Below are 26,317 nucleotides of genomic sequence, written 5' to 3'. Positions count from 1 at the left end.
TCAAATGAACACTTGCTTTGGAGAAACTAAGCGACTATAACCAGTTATTTGAACAAAGGAGTGAAAAAATGCTTTTTATAGGTGTTAAAGTGAAAGAATATTATTGGAAACAAACATGACAGGTACTCTTAGGAAAAGATCTGTTCTGGGAGTCAGAAGTCCAAACCTTTGTCTTGCTACTACTTAGTATATGACTTTGCAGGAGTCATTTAATTTCTCTGATTCTGAGTGTCTTCATTTGTACAATTAGAGTAACAATATTTGCCACATTTTAATTTCCTAGTTGTCATATAGTATACACTATTACTATAATTATAATACTAATTCTATAGTTAATTGAAGCCTTCTATGTGTCAAAACTCTGTGACTTGATTTTTATATCTTATAACTATATTACATCCATAACAGGGCTATAAGGTAAGTATTCTGATTTTCTTAAAATCTCAGAGTGGTTAAATAACTTGCCAAAAGTCACACAACCACTAAGAGCTTAAATGTAAATTTGAATTCAAATGTTTTTGACTCCAAATTTCATTTTAGATCCATTATATCCTGTTTCTCCTAATATACCATATATATTTGTATTTGTGCACAAACACATCATATAAATATTATACATGTATTACCTATCGAACATAGAAATGTATGATTCATTTTACACACACACATACACACATATGCTTTAAATTCTAAAATGCCATACTGATGTGTGTGTGTGTTGTTTAAAGATTTCAAAGACTAATGCTCAGAGCAGAGTCAGTACTTAGTCAATATTTGGGAAAAGGAATTAAAATATGGGAAGTGACTAAGATCATTTTGAGTGAACTGCTAACTCATGTGTCAGCAACAACAGTGGCTATTTAACTCCTACTCTTACATAAGATTATGTTATTAAAAGCTATTCCAGAGAAAAAATATACAAGGACTAGCCATAGGTTCAGTTCTAGATACAGAATCGACAATGATGGAAAAGCAACTATCTTCAATTAACAAGGATGAAATCTAACTCTAGGGTCTGGATAAAAGGAAAGAGAAAAGATCTCTTTAAAAATTACCCACGATTCTGATTTTTCAAAGTGGTGAAACATTGTCTTCCAAATTTAAAATTTCAAAAAAGCTCTTCTGTACTTTCCTATCAAAACAAGATCATAATACTTGCCTTATTTTATTTCTCTTGACTGTTGCATATGAATAATAACAATATTGATAATAATTGGATGGTGACATTGAAAAAGAACAATATATTTTTTTCAGAGTTAAGAAGAGGTAGGAGTTATTAGGAAAGATGCACAGAAGCCTCAATTCTAATAAAAGCACAGATTTTCAACTATGTAAAATACTTCATGCTTTCCCCTAATCTGCCCCCAAAGAACGTAAGCCTGGATGGAAGGATGCTGACGCGTGAGCCCGTCCCGAGCTAGAAGGACAAGGCCTGGGAACAGGAGGTACTGCTGCTTCCATTACCCACTGAACACCTTGGCGAGTCTTAGTTCATCCTGAGAACGTGGTACTTACTCTTGTACTGCTCTGGCTATGGAAAGGGCCGTAGATCCAGTCTCATTAACGCTATCTAAGGTCACATTTGGCAGGTCATCATCGTCACTGTCACTTTTACTTTGTCTGGGAGATAGGCCTCGGGGGTCCATTTGTGCTGGGAAAAAAAGGCATATATAATGAATTAAAATTAGTGTGCAGAAAGTTAACCTTGTCCTGGACCAACATCAAGCATGGCATCTCTCTTCTGTGCCTATCGCGCACATGGACTTCTCTAGAAATCCCAGGAATTTGTGAAAGTGGTGCATTTTATGTACTGAGCATTTACTGACTTTTTTCCCTTGTTCATTTGATTTACAGAACCTCCATCAGCTCTCAACAGTTTCAGGGGACGATTACAGAATAGAAACGATAAAATCCACAACCTTACCAACTCCTGAGTGGTCAGAAACTGATTAGGTAGCTTGTGAGTTACTGTGCAACCCCCTGGCTCTTCCTTCTTGCTTCTGCTGCCAGAGTTCTGGCCATTTCACTGCTCGTTAGCACATTCCCTGGAAGGTGGGGAGCCAAGGGAGAGGAGATTTTATCTGCCTACAGCTCTCTTAATAAGCTCAAGGAAGAACAAGGTTTACAAGACTAGCATGAAGTTTTAGGTATTTTTCATACTTCAGTGGATACTGTCTCACAGTCCATTATGGTTCTAAGTGGAGATCTTAGCACACAAAAATGACAGAAGTAGCAGCATTTTAAATATATGTTTTATGTGCTAGAAAGTGTTCATCTCCATTCCGATTTCATTTTTCAGAAAGGTATTTCCAGATACGATTCTCCTCCCGCCGTGAACTTGCCAACAAAGCAAGAAATAGCCTGATGTTCTGTGACCCCTGTTGACCGAGACCATCGGATCTTTCGAAATGAAAGGATTACCATCAACATTTAATATGTGAATGCATATTTTTAAAATCTAGATCTCATTTCCATGCCTCCTCTCTATGAACAGTTTTAGCATCCACCGCACCACTGTCTAGGATTTCCATCAGATCTCACCTCAAGCACAAAATAAGCACAGCTTCTAAATTACAAGTACGGCACAAGCTATGCAATCACATTATTAAAATATATGACTTCAGCCCCAGCCAGCTGCAGCCACACTGCTGCTCTTCCAACTGCCTATGAGGGATTTCTAAAACCACCGCTGCTTACAAAGGAAAGCAAAATGCACTTAAAATCATGGTTACAATGACATCTGGGTACGTTTATAATTTTTTTCTTCAAATCATTTTTCTGTTACTGTAAATTGTACATTAGGTAGAAACACTGGGAAATGTTGATATTTCACCTTTTTTTTTTTTACCCACAAAAAGACAATTTCTCGTGATTCTACCTAATACTTAAAATATGAACAGAAAAACCTAGAGAGTTCCAACATATTTCTAACTACACTTGGTTAGGAAGGAACTTATATCTGTTGAACCTACTGCCTTAGTGTATTTGACGTACATACTGCCTATAAATATAAACATACCAAAATGTATTTTTAACAAAGGAAGTGCTTCGTAAATGTTAGTTGAAAGAGTTGAAATAATTCAAATAATCTAAAGCAGTGGTCCTCAACCAAGGAAAAAATTGCTTGCCTTCCCCCAAGAGACATTTGGCAACGTCTGGCCTGTCACAGTCTGATTTGTCATGACTCCAGGGGAAGGGGATGCTCCTGGCATCTAGTGGGCACGAGTCAAAGATGGTGCTAGATATCCTACAATACACAGGATAATCAGTCCCCCAAGACAGAGAATTATCCAATCTGAAATGCCAAAAGCACCCAAGCTGAGAAACTGTGATGTAGCGATTTAAGAGTCTGGGCATACAGAAGTGTCACATCTTATGACTTTCAGTTGTATAACTACGTTGTAGTTTCAAAGCCACTAGCCAATAAATTAGACTATATATTGGATTATCTATATTTTCTGGCCCTGTCCTCAAATAAAACAAGTCACTGTCATATGACTCAGCATTCACAACTTCTCCAAAATGCAACATTCACTTTCTCAAATGCCAGGAATCATGCAGTGACACTCATTAAGAGTTTTTGAATGTTGTCCTTGTCTGACACAAAACACTGTTTATTTTCCATCTCATCTCTAAAGAAGATTCCCTAGAAGACGGATGTTGGAGAAACACTTTGTAGAGGAAAGTAACCAGGTCCACAAGCATCTGATAACAGAGAGCTACTTAAGCATGCAGTCACTCCAAAGACACTGAAAGCACCCAATCATTTAAGATTTATTTTGACTGCAGGAAACAGCAACTCACTCAGGCCAACTTCTATTAAACAGAATGTGCTGGAAAGATACTGAGCAGCTCACAGAATGGAAGGTAAAGATGAACAACTACTACTCAAGTAGCACAACACACAGGACTGATATAGGCATTTCAACCAGGAATTCATAGATAGCTTCTTTTTGGGCAACCCTATTGTAGAATGATTCATTTGATAGTCATTCATGACTACTCAAATTCTGCCAAGAAAATGAGTATCAGATCTATCTAGGCTTCCAAATCACATATTGTGTGGTGTTACATATGCCTGTAAATGTCAGCAACTTAACATTTAAAGTTGTTGAAACATCATGCACTAGGACTCCTTTGCCAAGATACCAAATTAACAAACAGCTAAAGAACAGAGACTATCCCGGTGGTCCCATTTTGTCCAAGAGAACTAGAGCTTTCAGGGATAAGTAATACAACTCAGGGAAGACACAGGCAGTTAACCAATAAGCAATCTGGCTCTGAGAGCTAAAGTCTAATTGTAATAATGATTCCAAATAACTGGTGGGAGAGTTGATCATCTAAATTATGTTATGTTTATATCTTAATGAAAGTTTAAAATATGTTAAATATGGTATCTTTTTTGATGTACTTTTCAGGAACATCATAATTGAGGATTTCTTTCCAATATTTTCAATAAATATTATGAAATACATCTGCTACCATCATGCTGGGAAACTCTTTTTACCCATACCTTCAGCCAAGTTGAGGAAGTAATTAGAAAGGCTTTTTAAAATCTGCATTGCTGATTAGGTCAGATGATTAGCTTATCTACATACTTGCATAATTCTACTCTATTTTTATTAAATGTGGGATAGGAACATCTACTCTAGTTAACCTCCATTAGTCTTTGAGTTCCTCAGTCATTTCAGAAGCACTGATTCTCTGGGGGCACCCATTCAGAGAAAATGGAAACATTACCTAGGCACCAGAACTAAAAACATCATCTACTTCCCAGAAGAGAGCAGCAAATCACATATAAGCATCTGAAAAGAATTTACATTTGAGATTTTGTTCCTTTTGAATGAGAAAGGGGAAAGGGATGAGATAGCTTTGGGTACTTGGGGTGGGGCGGGGGGGGGGAGGGGAAGATGCTACTCTGTGAGTTTCATTCCGTGTGACAAAATCCCTGCGAAGGTAACTGCAGAACCCTAACACCTGCAGTTGAACACATTTACTCTAATTTTCAAATATGTACCTACAATAAACTGTTCCTGCAAAGTTTCCTACAGTGAATCATGTCTCCAGTTATCCATCCATGCCCTCGTGTAGCTGCGTCCCAGGACAACTCTGGACCTGGCTAGATGATGATGTGGCCAGTGGACCACCAGCAAAGATGACACGAAGCAAAAGCTTGAAAAGCACTTGCATATTGGGTTTCCCCTTAATCAGTTACTGTTTTTAGAACCTCGCCACCATGTGAAGGAACCCAAGAAAGCCTAAAATACATGCTGCTCTGCTGGCAGCCAACCCCAACTGAGGTAAGTGACTCATTTTAGAATGACCGGTCACCTTCCAGCCACCAGATGATTGCAGCCCTGTGAGTGACCACAGTGAGACTAGCATGAGAACTGCCTGACTAAACCCATCCCCAATTTTTGACTCACAGAACTGTAAGCAAATAAAATAGTTACCACATCAATCTACCAGATTTGGGGATGATTTGTTCTGCGGCAATACAAAATCAGTGCACTCTCCCAGATCCTTTCAGAGATTTCGGGCAATGATGTGGAAAACTGCTACAATTACAGTCAGCCTATCACACTCCTCTCTATTCTCCTCCCAAGAGGCAAGCCGACCTTAAGCAGCATAAATTTAAGTGGGCCATTAATATAAATATGGAAAAAGTCACATATCATATCCTGTATTATTTACTTCTCAATCCAAAATACTCAAAATGTATTTACAGTTATTTTCGCTTTAGAGGCACCTTTCTTTGATACTTGACCCGCCTCAGGCAGGCTTCTCCTGGAAGGGGCCAACGTTGGTATTACTGCTTGGGTGAAGGAAGCTTTTCTATCCCTTTTCTCAAGCTCGTAGTTGATAGGAAGCTCACATGGGTGGATCCTTCACTCAAAGCTAGATTTCGTATGTTTGCCTCTCTTCAACTCACGAGGCATTTAAACTTTACTTTGCCTCACACTAACAGCAGACTGACACAAGACACAGCGGCACCCATGTCCATTCGCACCTCTCCCACCTCAGCCTGGGTGCTGTCAAGAGATTAAAGGCTCGATCTTACATAGAAATAACTGGCCCATTCAGCTATTCTTCAAGGACAGGAAGTCCTTTCAGAGGTCACCATAGTAAAAGCAAACAATGTAACAGAGACTTTAAGACTGCCATGTGCTAACCAGAGAGGCTCACAGAAGGGTTTGCGCGGTCCCTTTCACCGCGGCTCATCGGGGCGGGAGGGGAGAGGGGTGTCTGCGGTTTGAAGGGCACAAAGCAGCTGGTGGGCAGAGGCTGCATGCTGCCAGCCTTTCTTTTCCCCTCAGCCTGATGGGCTGCCTGCTACCTGCAGATGCCCTCACTGTCCACCCGACCAAGGCTGAAGCACGTCCCAGTTAAAGAAACACTGGCTTCCAGGAGAGCTGTTGCTTTTCTTCCAGCAAGAGCAGTGGGAGAATGGGGAGTAGTGGGGGGAGGGAAAAGGAGTATATAGTGGTGGGGCGTGGGGAGAATGTGCAGGGGGAACATGCACAACATTATAGCGTGGAAGAGTCCTCTTCCAGCACCTTCTATGCAGGAATTGCTCTAAAAACCACAGCTGCCGTGTTTCTGGAAGATAAAGATGGAGCTTTGGCTTCAGAGACATGGGTGGGACGTCTGGTCCTGTCCTGTCACTTGCGGCCATCTGACCTTGGGCAATAGATCTCCCACCTCTCTTCCTCTGTCTCTTCCTTGCCATGGCAGTTTTGAGGAGTGAATGAGACGAGCCACTCAAAGCGCTTATTACCCCACTGGTGCTGAGGAGCGCATCACCATTCAGTTGCACCCCGGCAGTAAATTCGGTGCCGATCCGACCATCGCTTATCTGACACCACTGATAAATCCCTTCCCATCTCCTGGGCTGTTCAAATTAGGCAGTTTTCGTTTTAAATGTACCTAAACTGAAAATACCATCACCGAGGCAGAATATATATTGGATAATATATAAAACCGCAACTCCTCTTGATGCAAACATTCATTTATACATTCAGCCAACAGATATTTATTGGACACCTATGAGGAATCAAGCACTCTTCTGGGTGCTGTGGAGAGAGCCGTGAACAAGGCAGATAAAAATTCATGCTTTCACCCTGGGGGGAGAAAGACGATAAAAAATAAACAAGGAAAACATATACTCAGTCAGATAATGAGAAGTGCCACGGAAAAGAATAAAGTGGGGACGTGGGGGCGGGGGCTGGGGGCTGCTGAGAGGAAGGTGGACAGTTCTGGAGAGGTGGCCAGGAGGCCTCATGGAGAAAATGACAGCTGAGCGAGGACCTGAAGGGGCTGGGGGTGGGGTGGGGTGGGGTGGGGGACTGGAGAGTGGGTGCATTCCAGGCAGAGCAAACAGCAGGGATAAGAACTCTAACGTGGGAAAGGCTGTTAGGTGCCTAAGGACCCACAAGGAGGCTGCTCCATTGCTGGAGCTGAAAATGGGGCAGCAAAGGGGATGAGGCCAGACAGGGGAAGGTGTGCGCGGTACCCGTAAAGACTCTGAGTTTTGCTCAGAGTGGGAAGGGAAGCCATGTGAGAAGAATCAGCCCAGCTCCTGAGCCTGAAGCACAGCGGGGGATCCAGCTAGAGGTACATGCATGAGAAACATCAGTGACATTAATCTTCTCCGAACATCTCACTAGCTTGTTTTCTCCTTGGCCACCTCATGCTGGCTGCACATACAGCCATCAGTTAAAACTCAGGGCATTATCACCCTAAGGCCTGCGAGGTATGTTCTCCGTAATATAGTCGTACAAACGATATCCTGACCTCCTTTGCTTTCAGAACATCAGTTGTTCAAATAGATGCCTGATTTTTCTAGCCTATCGAGAACTGTGATGAGAGAAAAACTCATTAGTAAATAAAGTTTAACTCAGAGTAGGCTGAACTCCAAGATTAGGTCCCATGTTGCCTCCTGAAGTTTCAACTAAAATCTGTTTCTTACTTTCTTTACTTTTGCTACTGCTAATGAAACTGTATGCCTTTACACTGTGGTAACTGTGATTGTCTACATGATCCCAAATGCAGATTTAAAAATGTAATCAGTTATGTAAATCCTGGGATGTTGGTACTGTGTAGATCTAATAGGCAATTTATTCATTTTTTCCCAATTCCTATCTGCACCCTTGACAGTGTAATGGCTTCTGCTCCCATTATATTAAAAAATAACCTCATAATGTTCTTATAATTCTCTAGTGCAAGTACCACGTCGCAGTTATAATGCTACTGGACCTCTCCACAGCTTTCGAGACTGCTGATTATCTCTCTTCATTTTCACATCCAGCCTCTTAAAATTCTCTCCTCCCTTGGTTTCCGGATAGGCACCTTACAGCCTGTGGGCCTTGTCACTGTTTTTGTAAATAAAGTTTTATTCGACCCTTTAGAGAAAGCATTTACTGACTCTACCGTACACTAATTTTCTTGGGTCAGTCGGTCCCTCCCTCATCCCTCTCCCCCCACCACCCTCCCTCTCCCCTTCCCCTACATCCTTCCCTCCCTCCCTTTCTTTTACCTTTCTTTTCATCTCCTCTTTCTGCATACATCTAAAATTTCCTTTTCCCCTTAAGCTTCCACTGCTTAGCCTCTTCTGCCTCTTTTAATGGTGAGCTTTTCATTAATTCCACACAATCCCACAATTCCTACAATCTCAGTGACTATCTCAGAGGAAATGAATACCAAATTTGTGTTCCCAGTTCTGATCCCTCCCCTAAACTCCAAGTCTCCTATTTCTGGCATCCTGGTCCACCTGAATGTTCCAAAGTCATTTCAGACTAAGTGCTATTCTTCTCTAGAGTTTGGATTTTACCCATCATTTCCCTGGTCACCCAGATTCAAAACTCTCATTCATTTCATTTGTACCCCTTAGCTGAGTACAAATCACCAATGAATTGCTATTGCTTTAACCCCACAATTTTTCTGGAACTCCTTCTTTCCCTTTCATACTACTTCTCAATGAACTTTCTCAAGGTACTTGCTACATACATTTGTCTCACAGAGCATTTCTCAATGCTCTTACCCTCAAGGCTCCTTCCTTAAGCCAGCTGTATCGGGCTAGTCCCTTCCATGCCCAATTCTGTCAACAAGAATCTACATTTCCTACAGAACGATACTTTCCTTCATGAAGCTTCCTTTCATTTTCTAATGAAACACAAACTTTTATTTTCAAAAAATACCCATATTTTGTATTTATGTATTTTTATGGCACTGTGCACTTTCCATTTTGAGTTATACTTAAGCATATATTTACTTTATATACCTTATGATTCTGTCTACTCCTTGAGAGGAGAGCCATATCAATTATACTCTCATACACAGTATAATACAATATTGGATGATGAAGATGATGGTAATAAATGCAGGTCTCTGTTTGAAATGGTCACAGTGGTTCTCAGTTGGCAAACGATTCTGCAATATAATGATGAAAGCGCCTAGATCACAATTTATTTTAAAAATCACATTCTGGCTTATATTCTAATATTAACGTTGTGGGAGGGGGGAGTCACAATCGTTAAATTTCTATTACTCAGGAAAGTCTTAGATAATGATATTTTGCGTCTGAACAGGCCAGTGAATGACATAGGAGTGGAAATGTTCATAATTTTTATTCACTTTTTAGCTAAATTACATTTAAAAGGCTTTTCTTTCCTTTCAGGAAAATATTTTAAATAGTTCAACATACCTGTCATCTCTATAGTATGAGTTACTGCTTAGAAATTTCAGTGAAGGAATTCAATCATTTAAAATACAGCTTAAAAATTAACGTTTGTTGAGATTATCACAACAGCGACTACGATTTTATTTTTCTAAAGAATCATGACTAAAACTATTTTTCTTGTTTGTAAAAAGAAAATGAACACAGATTTACAATTGCCTTGTGTTCACTGGAAGCATGTCTTAGAGCACAAAAGGTTTTTGTGATTAAAGAGTTCATAAAATTTTCCATTAATAAGTGGGCTTTTACACTCTGCTTGGTAACCTTATACAACTCTCCAGAGTCAGCTAAGAGCCTTGGACTCTAGGAACCCTCTGAGATATGACTACACCACCATTTCCTGTTCCTTTCCATTTTGTCAATTCATTACAACTGCTCAAAACCCAAGCCAACCAGCCCCAATTGATTTATTCAAAAGTGAATCCACTTTAAGCAGAGATGATTTTAAATACTTAATAATAAAGTGATTTTGTGGTGAGTGCATATGGTAAATAATGAAATCACCAAACTCATTTTCATGTGTAATGCAGAGAGATGATCCATGGCCTTTTAATTCACTTTTCTTATTTCACTTGGTCTTTTTTTGCACTGTGTTTTCTGGTTCCTAGACTAGATAAAATGGAATCTTTCAAGACATAGATTGACATCTGCTATAATAATTTTAAGGACCACTGAATCATGGTCCTTATCTTAGGTGTGGTGGCACTCGGCAAACAAAAAAGTTGGCCTGCAGAACTACTGTGGGCCATTTAGAATAAATGTTACTGTTGCCCTCCTCCCTCTTCAAATAATTTGCTCTCCATGCCTCATTTTAGAATATACTTAAACCAGTTAAATTAAAAGTAAGTCATAATACGTAAAAGTGATTTCATCTGTCTTCTTAGAGACATGCAGTAGACCCTTGGAATTCTTGAAGATATGTTCTAAGACCATAAAAAAAGTCCTCACATTTGTGAATTATGTACACATGCCATTGAATCTCTTTATAGCTTTCAAGGCTGCTCATTATCTCTTTTCATGGCCACTTCTGGCCTCTTCTTAAGATTTTCTCTTTCTTGGCTGCAGGACATGCACACTTGTCCTCACACCCTATAACACATTTCCATCTGGATGTTCTTGTGCACATCCTCACATCACATTAAAAAAAGTTTATGAAAGTTTTCTTTCTCATTTGATGGATAATTGACACACACCCCCACATACGCCCTGGCCCACAAACAACTCACAAGTGTTTCTGTGTGGGGCCCAAGCAGAGGGCATGAAGCAGCACTGAGATGGATCCTGTGGTTTGGAGGCTCAGACTCTCATGTTCACGTGAGTCTTGTAACTTCGCAAAATACCTGTACTACATACCAGACTTCTGAGGGACACTTGAGAAACACAAAAATCTTAGATGTTATACCTGTGAATGCCAGTGTCTACTGTGGTAAAATCATGGAAGGTAAATTTTCTTTGTGAGGGCAAAAGTAGGTGCTGACTCTTCTCTTTCCAATGTATTGCTTTCCGTCATCCTAACCGGGGGTGAGTAAGTATTCAAAAATGACCTGTACATATCTTTGGGCCAAAAAGCAAGTATTGCTACATTTTTTTTCTCTGTTTCAATCTAGGTTGAAGGAAGTGCCAGTTCATGTCCTAATTTCATGCAAACTCCAAAGAGAGAAATTTGCTTTGTAAAACTGGATTCAAGGTGTTTTACATATCAAGTCTATGTTTGGGATGCTTTTGTAAGAAATGATAATTCTATTCGTTTCCCTCAATCCCTAAGAAGCACACATTCTCTGTTTTCTGGCTTGTTTTTAGAGACGTTATTTTGATACTTTGATACCCTGCCCCTTGAGATGATAAACTACCTAGTCTCTGAGAATGCTGGTGAGAGCCCTACACCTGGAAATGGAATCATACTTCCTTTGGCTTCAGGTACATCTGTGACATGGGGGCTCCTTTGCTCAGACTCTTTCCCGAGCTCAGAGATGCAAGCCTCGGACATAGGTTAGGGAAGGAGCCCTTACAGGCAGGTGGTGAAGTCTGCAGAAATTACTCTGGAAGAAGGAGGCCAAAGCTGTAATTCTGCCTAGAGATAGACCAGGTGGCACGAGGATTTTGAGAACACTATAGAATATATGCTATATTGAGGGAGGGCATAGGAGGCACCCACTAGTCTTTTTGGTTTTCTTAACCTTAAACTGGGTTTACAACTAACTTCTCTATGAAAGCCCATCTAGGTTCTGTGAGAAGAGACAGTTTCTGAAGATAAGGGCTATCATGGAGAGTGAGGTCTTGGGTTTTCCTAAGGCAAATGTCTGGTAGATTAGGTGATGCTTGAGGTCAGTATATTTAGGTGTTAAACACAAAGCTTGATATTGTTTTCTTTGAACATGGTAATAAAGAAAAATAGATTTTTTTAAATTGGTAAAAACCAGTAACATTTATGTTTGGAATACTTCTAAAATTTATAACTCTCTAATAATATGCATTCTGAACATCATTTATGCTCATTTCCTTAACCAAAGCTGCCAAGTCACCTCCTCAGCACTAAGTCTGAGCTGTCCCTGAGCCCAAGCAGGGATCTGAGAGGCCAGGATGGTTCGTTATAATCCATGCAAGTTCACATGCTAATGAGAAAGATCTTCCTCGGTGTCTACTCCATTTATACTATCAATTAAATAAGATGTCAGGGGTCAAATTAACTCTTCAGCATTTATATTCCCTTTTCTCTTTCAACCACCCAAATCCTGAAAATGTTTTCTTTCCATTGTCTCTCACACCCAACAATGCTTGATGTGAAAGATAAAATATGAAGAGCCATTCAACACATGATTTTGTATTTTCTTTCTCATAAACTTGCTTATAAATTGAGGTAAATTATTTATAGCTTTTCTTTCATGTCACTTTTATTTTAAAAAAAATCTCCCACATATATGGAATTCTACATCTATTTATTCTTCCAAAAGATTAAAAAAAACCTTAACATTTGCAGTATTTCTTTCAGGTCATTAAAAAAAGTAAAATATTACAAAAAAAGCTGTTTTTTGTTTTGTTTCATTTTACTATTGTTTCCTTCTTCCATAGTATTCTGGTGTATTTAAGTTTTTATGCTTTAACTACATATGTATCAATAAACAATGAATACAGTTTTGCTCTTTTAAAAACGGTATATAAGAAGATCATATTCTACAATTTATCTTCATTTAACATTAGAGATTTATTTACATTCTCTCATTTAAAATTTTTCTAAAGTCTAAAGTCATTCTGTGTATCTATTCTCCTCTCAAACACAAGGAGGACTTAGCATGTGATAACCACCCAAGGAACATTCCCACCTTCCCCATATTCTTTTTCATTATAGTTCAGAATTTTGATTCATCTTTCACCACCAAGAGTTAATTAAAATTTATTTCCTTTTGCAGATATTTACCTACACTTTTTTTTTAAAGATTTGAGAGAGAGCGCCGTGTGCGCATGTGCATAAGCAAGCACGAGTGGGGGGAGGGGCAGATGGACAAGGAGAGAGAAAATCCTCAAGGAGACTCCGCACTGAGTGTGGAGCCTGATGCAGGGCTGGATCCCAGGACCCTGACATCACGACCTGAGCTGAAATCAAGAATTAGCTGTTCAACCACCTGAGCCACCCAGGTGCCCCTACCTATACTTTTAAAACCAGTTCTAAGCTCACCTTTCCATTTAGGTTCTTCTTTTTTTTTTTCAAAGCATATTCTTTAGATCATTCAGAAAATTTGTGTGGGTGGTAAGCTCTTAGTCAATATATACCTGAAATAAATTTTATTTTACTGTTGATTGAATTTAGCTGAGAACAGAATTCTAAGATCCCTCATCCAGTCCTCTGAAAGGACTACCGCACTGCTTTCTGGCATTTCTTATTGTTGACAGTCTTTGCTCTTCTTTAATTCTTTTGTAGATAGCTGTTGAGATTTTTCTCTATGACTCATGCCTGACAATTTCACTGCTGTGTGTCTAGATGTGGGTTTATTTTTACTGATTCATCTATATTCTAAGATTCATGGCTTCCCTAATTTTCCAAAATTCCCAGACATTTCTCTGAATATTGCTTCTCTGAATAACACATTCTATCTACTCCTATTTTATAGCTGTCCTTTCAGATAAATTTCAGAACACATCAATTCGTGTCTCGCATCTTTTCTTCCATGTTTTTGTCAATTCTTCCACTTTACACTGTTTTCTGGGGAAATTCTCAGTACTGTCTTTCAAGTCATACATTCTTCCACTAGACTTTCTCAACATGTGGCAGTTGCCAAATCAAGAACTTGGGAATTATCTATATTTATTTTTTCCTTTGTCCTTGACATCCATTTGGGCAACAAGTTCTGTCCATCAGATTTCCATTCCTACAGCCTCTGCACCAGCCTTCAGGAATTCTCACCTGCCTTCCTATGATAACCCACCAATTTACAAGCTGTGTCTGTCTCCCTGTAGCATTCACTTAATACAGACTTGGCACACAAGAACTCCACCAGAATGCACTGTGTTCTTTCATATTTCTAGGATTTTTCACCTTTTTAAAATAATTGCCTTTCCTCCTCCTATTTATGTGGATAATGCAAGTAAACAGTTTCCTGCGAGAAACATCCTTTTCCTGAAATCATCACCACGCCCTCCCAAACAATGAGCTTTGTGCTCTTTCCTTTGTGACCTACCTCTGTGGATCTACACTTACTTGTGTTATAGAACACTTCTCATAAAATTTTTTTTTTAAAGATTTTATTTATTTATTTGAGAGAGAGCGCAAGAGGGAGAAGGGTTAGAGGGAGAAGCAGACTCCCCGCCGAGCAGGGAGCCCGATGAGGGACTCGATCCCAGGACTCTAGGATCATGACCTGAGCCGAAGGCAGTCGCTTAACCAACTGAGCCACCCAGGCTCCCAAACACTTCCCATAAAATTTGCTTTGCCTCCTCTATTCACTCAACTATGAGCTTCTTCTGGGCATCATCTGTGCACCGTACATATGATGGCTGAATCATAAATGTGCACTGAATCAAATGGATAAGTAAATAAAAAGGAAAACACTGGGTAATTCCTAGATAAGGCAAAGGGTTAAAAAAATGAGGCTTAAATTTTTTTAAATAAAAATATTTCAAATGTTCTTAGTACTGATCAGCACAGTACTGGCAGTTCAAGGTTTTGTTTTGTTTTTGTTTTTGTTTAGTTTTGATAAAAGAAAAAGAAAGCAGAAAGAAAACAAATGGGTGCTATACTCATCTTATTTGTTTAAATATTAAATATGAAAAATTTCCCCCATTTAAATGGTATAACATAGGGAAGAAGTTTATAAGAAGTCAACTAATTTCATTTAGTTTATAAAGTATGGCAGTCTGTAGGTAGTATCATTTTTAAAATGTGAATATATACAAATACATGTCTCTGTGCATGTTCATGTGTGTATTTATATATCCATGCATAAATAAGGTACGGTACCAAGCTATTCTTTGAGCATCCTCTAACATGCCCAGATATGAGACGGCCACTGTATCTCGTACCTTCCAAAAATGCAAGATCTCTCTAAACAAGCCACCCACTGGCTAAATAGTAATAATATGACTGATGTGTTCCTTACATCTCCTCCGGAATAAGATATGGGATGAGTAATCTTATCAAGTAGAATATGAGTCTGTGATGGCTTGTGCTTGCTGTCAGTAAGGATAATTTTACTATCGATGTTCGTCATAATTAGAAATACAGAGCCCAACACTGAAAAATAGCTATAAACCATTCAATGGCTCATTTAGACTTGTAAACTGAAAAAGCTGTAATCTTCCGTTTCTATCAGGTATGCAAAACTATACAGTTAAAACTGGTTTAAGTTATAGTTGAAAGGGGGTTTATTTTTCAGTAGGAGGGGCCTGTGATGATGATTACTATAAAAAAATGATCACAAGTGGCCAAGGAAGGAAAGAAAGGGCACTGTCAGCAGTTATTTTACTTGCAAGGTAGAAAATGAGATAATAAAACATGTAATTGGAGGTGATACTTCCTTGATTACTGTGGATTATACCAATGGGTACAACAACACCATTAAGCAAGCAGTGCCCTCACCCGTTAGTGCTCATTTGTAGGATGATAAATGGATTGATTCGATTCCCTTATAACCATGACTTTGAGAATGTGTTGGAAAATATCTGCTATCCCGTATCATGATGTCAATCAATTTTGGACAGCATACACAGTATTTTACTCTTTGATAAACCTAAGAACATGAGAACTACAAAAACACAGAAAAGGTACTATTTGAGACTCTGAAGAGAAACAAAAACTGGAAAATGTCAGATCTTACTACGAAGCTATTCTCTGTAACCAAACACACATTTTATGGAATTTATTTTCCAATTTTAAAGAAGGCATTTTGGAACATCTGCTATATAAGCTAGGATAATTCTAAAACTGTAATGTTATAATGATTATTAGCTATTGGCTAGTGCTCAGAATTTTATTGAACTCATTAATCTAAGAAAAATAAATATAATTATAACAGTGATAATAAATGCTGGCTGTATTTTCCACTTGTGTTTTTCAGAAAATAACCACTACCCAAATGAGGCAAGATAGAACAGGCATGTCTGTGTTGTCTATGTCTGTCGAACCAATTCTCGGCTCAAGAGAGCTCCAGGCAGAGACCAGATATGTCTAAAAATGACATAGATGTCAATCCCTGAAACTCAGTGAACCACACTGTGACAAAATTTCCCTACACCTAGAAATGTTAACCTACAGCTCGAGGCTGTTTTTAATGTTGCAAGATGCTGGAGAAATGGAAATACGTAATATGGTACCATAAAGCCGATATTTAGCAACATGGAATTACTTCATGCAATTTACAGATAGACAGATATAGATATATAAATTTCATATATAACAAATTTTAAACCTTGACAAAAAATAAAATGATTTAAAAATACAATATATCTAATTTGAAGAAATCTGGAATTGGATTAATACCGACAAATTTTCTACATAACTAAGGCACACCCCTTTAAGCATCAAGTCTAAGGATGGCAAATGGCTTTAGAGTATTAAGAAATTTTGATTTTATTAAAGGCTCTATCACTAAGAAGCTGTGCCCTTATAAGGAGTAGAGGAAGTAACATGAGTCTCAGTTTCTTTCTCCATAACAGTTTCCGTCTCCGTAAAAGAAGGCCGTAATACCCACATGTCGGTTATTGTTAAGACTTAAAGATGGTGTATGTAAAGCACAAAGAACATATAGGCATTCGATAAAAGTTCATTATTTAAATGATTTTTAATAAATATCTGTATAAGATTTATTACATACTTTCTTTGTTGCCTACTTCAAATAGACTGACCATAATTTAACATTTCTTTCATTGCTAATGGTCATTATTTCAAAAGCAATTATTGTGCTGTAATAAAGTATTATCTCCAAGGACTAAAGAGCTGTGTAAGCCTATTTACTCTAATCCCAAAAGACCTTGCTGTGATTTTTCGAAGTCTTATTTTAATAATAATTTTGACACCTTCTTTTTTAGCTGTCACTTTTTGCTCTTAGCCTACCTACAAAAGGGAGTTTCCTAATTTGGGCAGGGGGATGGCAGATAGAGGGTATCGAGCATTTGTAGACTGGTAATACAAAATCCGTAGATCTATTTTCTTATATTAAGGAAAACTACAGAAAGAGAAATGCTACACAATTTTTGTGGCTACTGGGAAAACATAAAAACATCTAACAAGACAATATTTCAGCAGAACCAAATTATAAAAATAAAAAATTGAGAAATATTCCTCTTGGCTATTTTTCCTTTGCAGATCTTATTCACTAGTTTCTCTCTATGCACAGCTGGAAAATCATATTCACAAAGAATGTAAGAAGTATATCTAAACTAAGAGTTAAAAGGCTTTCTTTTTCAGGGAAAGGCTCTCAGATCCTCTCCTGTAAGTAATTCATTGTATATATCATGCAAGCACTATGTGTTTTATACTCTATGCAGTGAATGTGCGTGTGAGTGCATTACATCCTACAATTCAGTGAAAACCACACTTTTCCTTATTCTTTATATATATAAAGTACCCTCCATCCTCGGCCCTCATTGTTCACTCTTTTCCTGGTCTGGAATACTTCTACCTACTCTGAGTAGCAAAATCTTATGCTTCTTTAACTTTCGACCTCAAATGCCACCTACTCTACCTTCATTATAACATATGACTTCCTCTAGAGTCTAATTCATGTTCTCTGGGGATTTACAACCTAGGTTTCTAGAAGGGTTCCTCTGTTTTAAAGGGCTCTGTGTTTATAGAGGCCTGATTTAAAACATCCACTCCTGACAAAGGCCACACCAGAGATGATTAGGGAGCCCCTGGATTTAGCACAGAGAGACGAAAATGCAATCACAAAATTGACAATCCCTTCTAAACACAGAAGATTTGAAACAATTCAGACAGAGCTGTTTCAGATTTGTGCTTGGGTTTGCTTAATATACCTTTAAGATTAGAGATGTGTGGAAGGAAACCAAATCTTTGTTTTATGGCTGCAACAAATAGGCCCACCACGGGAAATATGTCATTTATTCTTTCTCACAAAGAGACGTTCACTTCATAGTGCAAATAAAAGCAGCATTTTCCTTCTACTTAAGGTTCGTTAGATGAAATTTATGTTTTTAAAATGCACTGCAAACACCAAAATCTGATTGTACCATTATCAGCTTTTAAATCAAAGCAGCTTGCTATCTGGGAAGGACAGGAGAACTGGTCGATTTATTTCATAAAACTTTATGTACAAAGAGACAGTGTCTATGAACTTAATGGAGAGAATACAGAGTCTGGAGGGGTAATTTTTATTACAATTTATAGTGGGATTATCCATACTCCACAGTTTTCAGATTTTATTGAGATTTTATGGTACTATGATGCTGATGCAGTTAACTGCAGTGGGGTAGGAGGTATAATTGTTTCACCCTGATTAGGAAATGAAATTGGTGTTACTGTTATATAAGAAACCTATAGCAGACTCTATTAATTGCCTGAATCCAATCAAAGCCATTATTTATCCTAGTTTCACAAGTAAAATATTTTACCTGAGGGTAAAAGAATAAATAAGGACTATAATTTTCACATGGCAATATCAATATCTTTTCATTAAGACCATTTCGAAGTCATAAGAATACTTTTCACCCACAGGGGTTCAACTCCAGAAACTATTAAAATCTAAATCATAGCAAGCATCTATAATGTACCACCAAATATCATTCTTTAACATTAAATACTATGAAATTAAATAACCTTAGAAACAATGTATGCAAGAATGCCAGGGAATTACAGATGGCACAATGACATAAAATAGTAACAGCTTTAGGAATGGTTTTCATTCATTCTGCAGACACTTAGTGTTCATTGTGTACCAGACACTGGATAAGGTAATAAAGCAATGAATGATATAGATATAATTATATTTTATATTATATATTACGTACTGAACCAAATATATTGAGCCTATATATACACACATAAAATTTCATATATGTATGTATATATATATGAAATAAATTGCCTTATTATTTAGTACGTCCCTTTCTAGAAAAAAAGACTTTTTTTTTTTTGCCAGAGAAAGAAAGGGTCTTCCAGGAAAAGGAAAGTGTATGGGTAAAGGTAGAATAGTCATCAGGAAAAGCCATGGAAACTGTAGCTGAGACATGAGATGTATTTGTATTTGGTAGAATGGCAACAGACTGGGGTGGAAGGTGTCAGGGGCCAGACTGACGATATGAGGAGCCTTGTTGGTTATCATTTTATGTTGTTTCTTCTCCTTTCCCATGTAAGAGAAAGATCCTTTTATGGTTAGGGTTTAGGTCTATAGACCAACACTGTCACAGCATTCCTAAGCATCTCATATGAAACATTGTATCTATACCAGACTACATTAATTTATTAATTCATTCATATCTTCAATCAATAAATATTTATTGAGCATTAACTAGTATCAGGCACGATGCATTGGTTTGGGGAAACATTAGCTACTGAAGGTTACATCGATTTTGGGAGACCCCAATATATTTTAATCTAGGAGTGAAGATTTAGAACAATGTATATAAAATTCTATTTATATAAACATATATAACACATTTAAACAACCACAGTTTTTGTCAACAGAGGAGCTTACTCTCCCACTAAGTCTTTCTTTCCCCCAGGAAACTGAGAAACCCATATACCATGAGATTCTCTTTCTAATTCTCCCCTGTTTCTACTGAACCTCTTTCTCCTAAGCCCCTAGCTAACTAAGGAGGTAGTTCCTCTGATGAATTCTCCAAGTTATTCCAGTTTCACCAAATTCTTCTATTTTCTGTCTTTCTGAGTTCTTGCTGTATGGAGAATAACTCACCATTTACCTTTTATTTTTTCTCTCTGACATTCAGCAAAACTTGTTAGCTAGCACACAAGTTGGCATATATGTTTCCATTTATCCAACAAACATAAACCATAGTTTTAAAAAAAAACTAAGCACAGATACACAGAAAGTAATGTTTTATTTCTACTAAACAGAAGTCACATACAAATATACAAGATGGAAACTGGGACAAGTGAGTAGGAGCTACGCTTTTTTTTCTTTTCTGGTCCAAGTTAAATATAGTCTTTTCCAAAAAAAAAAAATTCACATACTAGAGCTGTAAAAATGAAGCAGGTAAGTCATATTTCAAATTTAAGTTCAAGTTTTACTTAAAAAGGGCATATTCATTGTACTCCCTTACAACCCTGAACTAGCTGGGAAAATCTGGGAGCCATCAAAGTAACTAGACTACAGACTCTTGCAGTGCTTTAAAATTCTACCACTAGATGGCAGTACAAAGACTGTCATTTTTCAACACAAGTGGCTTAGTTCCATAATACTACATTAGCTCTAGGATAGGTGATTTGGTGAGATATGGAAGAGAAAAAGGAGTCGAGTCAAAAATAGGTAGAATGGTGAGGGGTGGAGGGAGATAGAGAAGGCCAGCCAGGAGAGGGGAGAAGATAAGCAAGTGGAAGGAAGGTGAAGAGTGGGAAGGAAGGTGAAGAGTGAGAAGGCAGAGAAAAAATGTGGTGCCAAGGCAGATACTTTGAGAGGGAGGTGCAGGAAGGAGGAGACGGAAGGGGCTGAGGCAAAGGTGAGAACTCCAATGCAGTCTTTTTCAAGTTTTCTAGACAGGAACCACAGCAAAGAAATGCGTATTTCAACATGACTTGGTACACACACACACACACACACATACACACACACTCTCACAGTACCACATTTGATGTATGTAAATAAACAGGTTACCAAACAAAAGTTTCACAACGTTAATAATTATTTGGGTGCTATACTCGGAAAAAGCCTCCATTTTATTTAGTTTCTTTAAAACTGCCCATTATGAGCTACCCAATCGACTTCAAGATTCAACAGGAAAAAATCCCACAGTATGAACAATATTGTTTCATTGTGTTGTAAACTAAAGCTAGCTTTTAAGGGGAGTTTTATTTTAAAAGTCTCCATAGCTGGGAGCAGGGGATATTCTTGGCCATATGATCAGTTCAATAAACATTTGCTGAATAAATGAATTAATAGATAGAAGAAAAAAGCTGGTGGAGCCACCCGGTCATGAAAAACACATACAACAGGCCAATGATCAGGGTAGCACTTCCTCCATATAAACTATGATTTAAAAAAATTGAGTATATGATTGTTACTCCATAAATTGGTAGCTTTTCTTTTATTTATTAGATAGACAACTATCAACTTGTTCTTTTCTAAAGAACACAAAGTAGAATACCAGTTAATCAAATTCTCCATTAACAATGGAAAACAGGCAAAGAGAAAGAGCTGAGAAAATAGTTCTATAGTTTGCAACAGAAAAGGAATTAAGGGAATAAGAACAAATAGGGAACAGAAAGCACAGCCAGAGAGTTGTAAATAATTAAGAAGCTAATTTAAAATAGTGCTAGCAATGATTCGAAGACTAAGTTTCCCTCTTGGATCTTAGTCTTCCTTCTTTCATTTGTTCCTATAGGTTTTAAGAGTCATTGGATAAAATGCTCATTTGATATGCAGATATATTTAGATACACATAGATTTCTGAAGGTCTCTTGCAATGAGTGTATACACACAAATATCATCAAAATGATTCTATAACTACCTGCAATCTAATTGGTAAAGTAGGAATGTCCTTGTGGCATAATAACACCTGTACCATGTGAAATTGGAAGCTTTATATTTAAGCAAGAACTATATTTTTATATTTATTATAATACGGTAACTATATTTTTCAGGAAAGAAAAAATTTGTTTGTTTTTTTTTTAAAGATTTTATTTATTTATTTATTTGAGAGAGAGAGAATGAGAGAGAGCAAGCACATGAGAGGGGGGAGGGTCAGAGGGAGAAGCAGACTCCCTGCCGAGCAGGGAGCCCGATGCGGGACTCGATCCCCGGACTCCAGGATCATGACCTGAGCCTAAGGCAGTCGCTTAACCAACTGAGCCACCCAGGCGCCCCAGAAAAAATTTGTTTTTAAAAAATGAAACAACAAAGGAAATGAAAGGTATTATATTTCAAAAGTCCAATATGTAATGTTCAATGTATTAAATGTCACCTGAGACACTTCTCAGGTGTGGTGAAAAATGAATGTAGCAACTACATCAGAATATTTATTAGTAAAATATCACATATTTAAATTTTTAAACATTCAATCTTTTTATTATAGGAGGAACTTTTCCAGTAAGTTAAAATGGTGTGATGGCTGACAATTTACAGCAGAATGAAACAGAGACCATTTTGTTAAATTCTCGCTTTAACTACTTTCTCTAATGCATAGATTTTTCTCTAGAGCTTCACCTCCTTAAGTAATAGGAGTAACCTCTGAGCGAAGTATCATCTCTCTCTCAATGTGGATTCCATCTACTGTCCTTACTTTCTCCTTTTTCTCTTCTTTTGTGCTTTGTGCTTTTATTTAATATTTATCTGTGTGGGGGAAAAAGCCAACCAAACTCACTCTTTGACATTTTACAGTTTACAAGGAGCTTACCTAGAATTTTCTCTTTTCTGCTAATTCTCTTAGCACAATACAGGTAATTTCTGTCTCCTCTCTGAGCCGGTTATTATCATCAAATCTTAGAACTAAACCAGTCTATGCCAGATGAAGCAGAGAAATTAACAGATTGAAGGTATTTCAGATGAACTAGAACCTAAGAAGCCAGTTTTTTGGAGGAAGCTATTCAACCTCTGTGCATGCCCAGAAGTGAGAAGATACCGGTAAATTTCTACTCCATGTTGCAAATCAGGTAAACACGAACAACAAATGACCCATGCATCTCTATAAAATATTCTGAACTCCTATTTAAAACTCAATTTTTCATTAATATTAGCTGATTGGCTTTCACACTCTTTAACAAGTTCCTGCCTTTGCTTTATGATGATAGTACTGAAACACTCAAGTCCTATCAAGTCTATATTTAAGAAGAGTAAACCGAAAGTCAGCAACACTCCAGTCCCACTTCCCAAAAGGCAGCATTAAAAAAAAATAATGAAAGAACATAACTAAATGGTTTGTCAATAAAAACCAAATGGAGGCCTAAAATATCATCTATATCTGGAAGTTCTCAAAATTAAGCCTAAGTCGAAGAATAAATTTACCAAAGGAAGCTGTGGTAGCTCAATCACTCAAGAAGCAAAGACAACCATACACATGAGCATAGGTCACAGCTGCCTGGACTATTCCAGTCATATGGACAGAGGATGCCAGGATTCCAGTGAATGATGAACTAAAAGAGGACAGGCATGTGTAAGGTAGACAGAGGAAGTGAGTCCATGACAGAAGGAACATCGCCTGAAAGAAGGCGTCCTTAATTAACATCAACAAGTGAGAGAGCAGACAGAAGACAATGGATGAAGCAGAGATCTGAAATGGCGAGTTTTACGCGAGCAAAACTATAGCCACACTCAGTGGTCAGGAGGAACCAGAGCTAGAGTCTCTAACCAGCTCTGCAGCAATCACTGCAAGGACCATATTTCCTTTCACAAATAGAAATGGCACAGGACTAAAAATACACTTGTGGCTTCTTCCTGTTGGCTGCTGAGAAAAGCAACAGCCTGTAGGGAAGAAAATGGGGTGTGAGTATTTCAAATTTGCCCACGACCACATCCCTTTGAAACTCCTGAATGAGTGCTATGAAAATAAGGTATATTTTTGGAGGATTCTTCACTTCATCTAAATGTAATAAAAAAAAAAACCCCACAACACTCTTAAAAAAGATGACCAAAGGAATTACATGCCCAAATGGGGCTGGTTTCTTCACAGCAGCATCAACATGCTCTAGTCAGATATCTTGGGGGAAAAAAGTACTTTCTACTCAAGGATCTAACAGCATAATTGTTTTAAGTCCAGAATAATGCACTCATAACCCATAAGGAGTTGTTTTTCAAGTATGACACCATTAAAATAGAGTCTTAATGCAATAAATACGTGTTATACAATTCTGGTAGACCAGGCTGCTGGGATTGTATTTTCGTGGAAGAAAATGTGGCTGTATAGGAAACTGGAGCTGAACTCTGGCCCTCTAGGCAATCTATTTTATGATGGTCACATGCACAGAAGAATGGGATAGTGGTCAAGGAAATCCACCCTCCCTTGCTGCCCTAGGCTTTTTCAGTTCTGATTATTCCAAAGCCACTGATCAATCACATCCTTGCTTGAGCCTCATTCCTGGGCATCAAGGTGCTATTACCTGTTCCTTCAGCTATTTGGAGGAAGGACCAGCCCAGGTATGGGAGGGAGGAGATAAGTCCATTTTTTTTTCCTAGCTCATCAGCTGGGTTTTCACAGACTGGTTGTGGCATTGCTCTTTAAGTATTTTGTTCTAAAATGTAACATTCATTAATACTCAGATATAAAATAAATAGTTTTAAACAACAAATGCAAGGTATTTGGGGTTTATTTTGAATTATTCTATACATTCCACTAGGTGATGAACAAGAAATGTTTGCTCTTATGTTAATTCTGGTATCACTTTTATAACTCCCAATGGACCCAAATTTTATTGAACTTTCATTTGTTTGCTTTTCATTATCAACCCCAGATGATTATCTGTTGATTTTGTATTTCCTTTCACTTTCCATCATGTATCTTTTTTTTCCTAAAAACTTTGTCAATCTACTAAGCCGACTTTAGAATTCAGATAAATTACTGCAAGATGTAGGTTACTTCCACAGTATAATATAAGCAACTAACATGCATTTAAAGACTTTGCTTCTACAGTTCTTCCCTTTCTAGAATTACCCATTTCAACTCTCTATTGGATTATTCTTGATATAATACAAATGGGCTGTAATATCTCCCTCTTTTTAAATCCTTCCCTTAAGTGCCTAAGAGGCTCTCCCACTATCCATTTCTCTACTACAACTCTTTCCTGCAGAGCTATTCCAAAGAGCTGCCTAGACTTTCAGTCTTCCCCTCACCTCCCATCTGAATGCGAACTCACTTCAGTCAGTCCTTTGTCCCCACCACTCTGCTGACACACTGTCAGTGTCACCAGTGAATTGCACCCTTGCCAGATACCCAATTCTCAGTCCTCATTGAGCAGTGATTCAGTGATTCTTACAGAAGGAAGAATGTAAAAGGTAGTCATGTCGTTCTCCTGCTCACAGGTCCAGTTCCAGTGGCTTTCCACCATATTTAGGAAAAAAACTAAGGAACCTAACCACGTTCTTTGAGGCCATACATGATTTGGCCCTATTCACCCCTCTGGTCTCGTATCCACTGCTCTTCCATTGCTCATTCCTTTCCTGTTCCACCAGCTGCCTTATAGTTCTTCTCACACTAGCCATGCACCCTTCATGCCTCGGAGTCTGTGAACTTTCAGTTCTCTCTTTCTGTAAAAGTCTTCCCCAGGTATTATTATCATACTGGTATATGGTTTTGTAATTTTATTATCAGCATTTTGAAAATCCAACTCCCCTATCATATTTTCTTTTGCTTATCCATATGTATATCATATGGTATATGATACCATATACTGATATGGTATCATATACCATATCAGTATATTATCATACCTTACATTTCAGGTAGGCCAGATTGTACCTAAAATTGCACTCCTCTCTTTTGACTTCCCATCCCCTTATCATGGCTTATTTTTCTTCATAGCTCCTACCCCATCTGACATATATTGTTTGCCGCTTACATTAGAAAGTAAGGCCCATTACAGTAGGCACTTGCTCATCTTGGAACCTTGAATTTTACTTGGCATATAGTACATCCACAGGAAGGAGGGAAGGAAGGATGGGAGGGAGGGAGGGGACATTCCAAAACTTGTCTTCATCCAGACAATTACAAACCAAGAACAACTTTGCTTGTGATTTGTTATGACCCTTACACTTTTATGCTATTAAGTATCTGTAACAACTAATGAAAATCTCCTGGGAAATCTACCAAAAACTTCCCCAGGCTGGACTGAAACTCCTTTACAAGGTCAAATAATCCCTTTAGGGTCTTGTTTACAAATAATGTGTCTCAGATTACATAGTAACAAAACTCGGGCCAGATCAGTCCATCGGCTGTTCTTCCCTCTACATGGAGAGCTCCCATTTCTCA

The 26,317-nt window shown here is 38.0% G+C and overlaps 1 protein-coding gene across 2 annotated transcripts in view; it reads right to left on the bottom strand.

Annotated features, from left to right (window-relative positions):
- KLF12 (Kruppel like factor 12) overlaps nt 1–26,317 on the bottom strand; it is a 430,517-nt gene that overhangs the window by 117,029 nt on the left and 287,171 nt on the right. For both annotated transcript variants that reach the window (XM_035003236.1, XM_035003237.1), the window contains exon 5: nt 1,516–1,651. In XM_035003236.1, the coding sequence (XP_034859127.1) occupies nt 1,516–1,651 (136 nt within the window). The remainder of the gene's footprint in view (nt 1–1,515; nt 1,652–26,317) is intronic.

Source organism: Mirounga leonina, unplaced genomic scaffold (assembly GCF_011800145.1).
Source record: "Mirounga leonina isolate KUSES-001 unplaced genomic scaffold, KU_Mleo_1.0 Mir_127, whole genome shotgun sequence".
Classification (NCBI taxonomy): Eukaryota; Metazoa; Chordata; class Mammalia; order Carnivora; family Phocidae; genus Mirounga; species Mirounga leonina.
Note: the sequence above shows the minus strand (reverse complement) of the source record. Positions and strands in the feature narration are given on the sequence as shown.